Raw genomic sequence first — 6,637 nt, 5'->3', positions numbered from 1 at the left:
CTGCTGTCTCCACCATCACATTTTGGCCAACGAGCTGGTGACATGTGCTAAGCTGCAAACGTTGGTGGTCCTAATTAGGGCAGATTGAAAGTTAACAATTTTCTAGTTAGGGCAGATTGAAAGTTAACAATTTTCTAGTTAGGGCAGATTAAAAGTTAACAATTTTCTAGTTAGGGCAGATTTACAATTTTAACAAAGACAGACGTATTTTTATGTGTTCATATACAGAAACAACAGTGTTTTCCACAGAAGATACTTTGTACTATTTCCACCAAAACTCCAGAAAAAAATAAGTTTAATAAAAAAAAACTTGTACTTCCACAAAGTCAATGCACATTTAGTGATCCATCACGAAAAAGATAGTTATTTTCAGTCAGAATTTTTCAGCTGGAGTGGGTGCGTCCGCCCCAGGCGACACCCGACTTAGAGACGCCATATCTGAAATGAAACAACTAAAATAAAACTTTAAATGTTCAGAAACGTCTTCACAAGACGGAGATTGGATAATTTAGATGATAACGATTATTTTTTGTGAAGCTCAAAACGCTTTAAACCAATCCAATGTTTGTAACTTATCGATAGAATCTATAGACGTATTGAACACAAGCGCGCGGATAGCCTAATTACCATCAGTAATTGAACGTCAGCTTAAACTTTCCTTAAAGATTTACGATCAGATGTGGTGGTGTGGGGGTGGGGGGAGGGGGGGGGGGGTGTCCAACTTGACCACACACTAGGAGCGTGCCCTCTTGGCTCATGTCAGAGTCACGTGACCGGTGAGTTGTAGGTCATATAAAAGATTGGAGTGTGTGCCTCCGGCAGCGTTCCATAGTGTGTCCTCGTCCTTTCGGCGCGTGCGGACTCACTTGCTCATCCGGCCAGATCGTACACGATGAAGGTGAGTACAGGTCTGACACGTGGCGACATCTGGATGTCAGTCATATGACAGGTAGTGACACCTGGACGTCATGACAGGTAGTGACACCTGGACGTCATGACAGGTAGTGACACCTTGACGTCATGACAGGTAGTGACACCTGGACGTCAGGACAGGTAGTGACACCTGGACGTCAGGACAGGTAGTGACACCTGGACGTCATGACAGGTAGTGACATCTGGACGTCAGGCACATGACACAATGTGCCATATGGAAGATGGAGACACCTGATAACTGTGTGTCTTTTTACCTGGTTGACTATAAATAGATTGGCTGAAATGTCGAGTCAGCTAATTGTGGACATACAAACTTTCGACATATTAAAAAATAACATTAAAACAATAAAATGCTATTAGATACGATACATTGAATTAATACTGAAACAGATTTATGATTTATGATAGTCGCTTTTAGCTGAAGCAAATTTAGAAAAATTATTTTGTCAAAATTTTTGAGTATTTGTAAACTTAAACTTTAAATACACATTTTAAAAATAAATAACATATTTTTCAGTCGTTTTGTTTTAGTTTTGTGAATGATTTTAATTTAGTTTTAGGATTGTGAATGACGTTATTCAGTGCTATAATGGATGAGTCATTGACTTCAAGAGCTCTATGAGATCCGTTCAAAGGATTATTTTTAAAATGTGTGTTTATTCTAGTATAAATATTTAATTTTTTCTGTTCTCAAATACCTGTCATCTTTTGGAGTACTCAGAACTAGCTGAGCTCACGAACTGTTTTTTGTGTTGCTACATTGTGTTATCCTGGTGTTTTGAATATGTTGCCGTGTTGTGTTTTCCTGGTGTTTTGAATATGTTGACGTGTTGTGTTTTCCTGGTGTTTTGAATATGTTGCCGTGTTGTGTTTTCCTGGTGTTTTGAATATGTTGCCGTGTTGTGTTTTCCTGGTGTTTTGAATATGTTGCCGTGTTGTTTTCCTGGTGTTTTGAATATGTTGACGTGTTGTGTTTTCGTGGTGTTTTGAATATGTTGACGTGTTGTGTTTTCGTGGAGTCGCATTGGGTTCTTGTTAGTTGTATTGTGTTTGATTATTTGTTTTCGCTTTGTTCTGTTTTAGTTGTGTTATTTGATTCTGTCTTTGCTTTAATTTTGTTTACTTCATACATATTTGTTTTGGGTGGCTAAAACATAATTACTGCTGAAGTGTTTGTATACAATAACGACAGAAAAAGCTGATTAAGATTAACTCACATTACACTGTATAATTGGCAAGGTTTGTCAGACCCATATATTCAGTGAAACTACTCCATTTTGATTTCTCTAATGTGTTTTTTTACATTCGAATGTATCTTACAATTTTATTACCTGTTTAAAACTAAATATATTTTTAAAACTACTTTAATAAATAGATTTTTTCCCCATTTTTCCCCTTGTTCTTAATTGTAATATTGTTAAATAATACGAGTCAACATCTTTGGCCCCTTATGGCCTGTTGACGCTGAATTAATAAGCTTTTCTTTCTTGATTTGCTTCCATAACCATTGTCTAACCAAGAACAATCTGCAAGGCAGCAGTTTTATTTTGGAGGTTCCCCACAAATAAATCTTCATTCTAAAGCTACATTTACAGTATCTTTTCAGATCTCTTGTTACAGATATATATTAACGTAACTTGTTACAGATAGATAGGATTTAACTTCTTACAAATATAGTGCAAATTGTTACAGTGTAAATTATTACAGATAGATATAAAGTAAATTGTTACAGATAGATATAGTGTAACTTTTTACAGATGGATACAGTGTAACTTATTACAGATAGATATAGTGTAACTTCTTACAGATAGATATAGTGTAACTTGTTACAGATAGAAATAGTGTAAATTATTACAGATAGATATAGTGTAACTTGTTACAGATAGAAATAGTGTAAATTATTACAGATAGATATAGTGTAACTTTAAGGACAACCAAATAAATACCGAACACAGAACAGCGTAAGCACAATCGAGCAACAATTACTGCTTTAATGTTCAATCAATTGTAAAATAATAACTAGGAATAATCTTACTAAATATAACTTACTTGACATAGTAGGTAAGTGTTAGGTAAAGAAGATAACTTATTTGACATAGTAGGTAAGTGTTATGTAAAGAAGATAACTTATTTGACATAGTAGGCAAGTGTTATGTAAAGAAGGTAACTTATTTGACATAGTAGGTAAGTTATATGTAAAGAAGGTAACTTACTTGACATAGTAGGTAAGTTATATGTAAAGAAGGTAACTTATTTGACATAGTAGGTAAGTGTTATGTAAAGAAGATAACTTATTTGACATAGTAGGCAAGTGTTATGTAAAGAAGGTAACTTATTTGACATAGTAGGTAAGTTATATGTAAAGAAGGTAACTTACTTGACATAGTAGGTAAGTTATATGTAAAGAAGGTAACTTATTTGACATAGTAGGCAAGTGTTATGTAAAGAACGGGTTGTCGAGAGGGTTGAGACAGGGTTGATGTAGACTTGATGAGAGAGTGACGTATGTGGCATAATGCAGCTATATAAATTGGCAAAGTTCGTCTGTGACTTCATCTATCCCCCACCCCCACCCCCCTCAGGCTGCAGCAGTGCTGATTGTGCTAGTGCTAATGAGTGCTGTATCCTGCGACATCTACGACGACTATGGCGTGTGTCTGTTTGATGAGAACCTGTGTAAGGACCTGCACACCATCTGCGTGGATAAACCACATATGAGTAAGTTGATTATGTGTGGATAAGCCACATATGAGTAAGTTGATTATGTGTGGGTGCATATGTGGATAAACCACATATGAGTAAGGAGATATTTTTGTGTGGTTAAACCACATATGAGTAAGTTTATTTTGTGTGTGGATAAAGCACATATGAGTAAGTTGATTATCATTGTTGATAAACCACATATGTGTAAGTTGATTATGTGTGGTTAAACCACATATGAGTAAGTTTATTTTGTGTGTGGATAAAGCACATATGAGTAAGTTGATTATCATTGTTGATAAACCACATATGTGTAAGTTGATTATGTGTGTGTGTGTGGATAAACCACATATGAGTAAGTTGATTATATGTGTGTGTGTGGATAAACCACATATAAGTAAGTTGATTATGTGTGTGTGGATAAACCACATATGAGTAAGTTGATTATGTGTGTGTGTGTGGATAAACCACATATGAGTAAGTTGATTATGTGTGTGTGGATAAACCACATATGTGTAAGTTGATTATGTGTGTGTTCATTCCTCTGTGTGGATAAGCCACATATGAGTAAGTTGATTATGTGTGTGTGGATAAACCACATATGTGTAAGTTGATTATCATTGTGGATAAACCACATATGAGTAAGTGTATTATATCTGTGTGGATAAGCCACATTGATCATGTGTGTGTGGATACCAAGCTAGACTACCTACAGGGTTGTTACCCAGGGAATATCTGACTGACGAAAGCACTACTTAAACTTTGCTGTTTAAACAAAGAGCCCTTAACATCGGCTGTTTAAACAAAGAGCCCTTAACATCGGCTGTTTAAACAAAGAGCCCTTAACATCGGCTGTTTAAACAAAGAGCTCTTAACATTGGCTGTTGTAAAAAGAGCCCTTTAATTAGTTGAATTTCGAAAAAAGTCTATAATCACGTCCTTCATGGGCTCGTGTTAAAGCCCTAAAAATAACTAAATGTGTAAAATGGTCTTGACTTTAAATAAGATAAGAGAATGTGACTTTAATTATCTCACCGTTAATGTTTCAGCACTAAGAAAGATAAGAGAATGTGACTTAAATTATCTCACCGTTAATGTTTCAGCACTAAGAAAGATAAGAGAATGTGACTTTAATTATCTCACCGTTAATGTTTCAGCACTAAGAAAGATAAGAGAATGTGACTTTAATTATCTCACCGTTTATGTTTCAGCACTAAGAAAGATAAGAGAATGTGACTTTAATTATCTCACCGTTAATGTTTCAGCACTAAGAAAGATAAGAGAATGTGACTTTAATTATCTCACCGTTAATGTTTCAGCACTAAGAAAGATAAGAGAATGTGACTTTAATTATCTCACCGTTAATGTTTCAGCACTAAGAAAGATAAGAGAGTGTGACTTTAATTATCTCACCGTTAATGTTTCAGCACTAAGAAAGATAAGAGAATGTGACTTTAATTATCTCACCGTTAATGTTTCAGCACTAAGAAAGATAAGAGAATGTGACTTTAATTATCTCACCGTTAATGTTTCAGCACTAAGAAAGATAAGAGAATGTGACTTTAATTATCTCACCGTTAATGTTTCAGCACTAAGAAAGATAAGAGAATGTGACTTTAATTATCTCACCGTTAATGTTTCAGCACTAAGAAAGATAAGAGAATGTGACTTTAATTATCTCACCGTTAATGTTTCAGCACTAAGAAAGATAAGAGAATGTGACTTTAATTATCTCACCGTTAATGTTTCAGCACTAAGAAAGATAAGAGAATGTGACTTTAATTATCTCACCGTTAATGTTTCAGCACTAAGAAAGATAAGAGAATGTGACTTTAATTATCTCACCGTTAATGTTTCAGCACTAAGAAAGATAAGAGAATGTGACTTTAATTATCTCACCGTTAATGTTTCAGCACTAAGAAAGATAAGAGAATGTGACTTTAATTATCTCACCGTTAATGTTTCAGCACTAAGAAAGATAAGAGAATGTGACTTTAATTATCTCACCGTTAATGTTTCAGCACTAAGAAAGATAAGAGAATGTGACTTTAAATATCTCACCGTTAATGTTTCAGCACTAAGAAAGATAAGAGAATGTGACTCTAATTATCTCACCGTTAATGTTTCAGCACTAAGAAAGATAAGAGAATGTGACTTTAATTATCTCACCGTTAATGTTTCAGCACTAAGAAAGATAAGAGAATGTGACTTTAATTATCTCACCGTTAATGTTTCAGCACTAAGAAAGATAAGAGAATGTGACTTTAATTATCTCACCGTTAATGTTTCAGCACTAAGAAAGATAAGAGAATGTGACTTTAATTATCTCACCGTTAATGTTTCAGCACTAAGAAAGATAAGAGAATGTGACTTTAATTATCTCACCGTTAATGTTTCAGCACTAAGAAAGATAAGAGAATGTGCACGGGAGCGCACCCTGTGTATTGAAGGTCTCCCGACTGAATGCAAGGACCTGACCCCCACGGAGTTCACCACAGTCCTGCCAGGGAGGAATCCCTTCCTGGGGTTTCAAGACGAGCACTACTCCCCAGAGCATGACGAAAGCGAAGAGTAGTTTCCAGAACCTCGACTTAGCTTAGCAGAAGATAATCTTACAATTAGAAAAAAAAAATGGCTGCAGAAGGGAACTAACTCTTCCAGTAGCTTACTGCGGTTTTGGTCTCAAATGTGTTGTTGTTAAATGGGAAATATATTATAGTTCATGCTTTGAGTTTTTGTTTTTCTATTGGGCGAATTCTCAAAATATTTTAGTAGTGTTTTAGAACAGAAAGGTATGAAATATGAATTAAAAGTTGTAGGAATTCAAATTACGTCCACTTTTATTTATTAGTTTAAGAACAATTTTGACTTTATAACAAATGGCAGTGGGCATTTAGACCACAAAAAACCAATAATAAAACATTTACCATGTAAAATGGAGCACAGCTAGTAATGAGCGTCCAGTTGTAGGGCAGCAAGGCTCCCACTAGAGGCTGCAGGAAGG

At 35.2% G+C, this 6,637-nt stretch overlaps 1 protein-coding gene across 1 annotated transcript; it reads left to right on the top strand.

The window, feature by feature from the left end:
- Positions 1 to 739: 739 nt before the first annotated feature.
- LOC131944936 (uncharacterized) lies at positions 740 to 6,360 on the top strand. The gene is made up of 3 exons (XM_059305840.1): positions 740 to 898; positions 3,516 to 3,651; positions 6,033 to 6,360. Exons 1-3 carry the CDS (start codon positions 893 to 895, stop codon positions 6,206 to 6,208), a joined length of 318 nt encoding a protein of 105 aa, XP_059161823.1. The 5' UTR covers positions 740 to 892; the 3' UTR covers positions 6,209 to 6,360.
- Positions 6,361 to 6,637: the final 277 nt, after the last annotated feature.

This window comes from Physella acuta, unplaced genomic scaffold (genome assembly GCF_028476545.2).
Source record: "Physella acuta isolate Inbredline_101_S28 unplaced genomic scaffold, ASM2847654v3 ptg000516l, whole genome shotgun sequence".
In the NCBI taxonomy this organism is placed as follows: domain Eukaryota; kingdom Metazoa; phylum Mollusca; class Gastropoda; family Physidae; genus Physella; species Physella acuta.
Note: the sequence above shows the minus strand (reverse complement) of the source record. Positions and strands in the feature narration are given on the sequence as shown.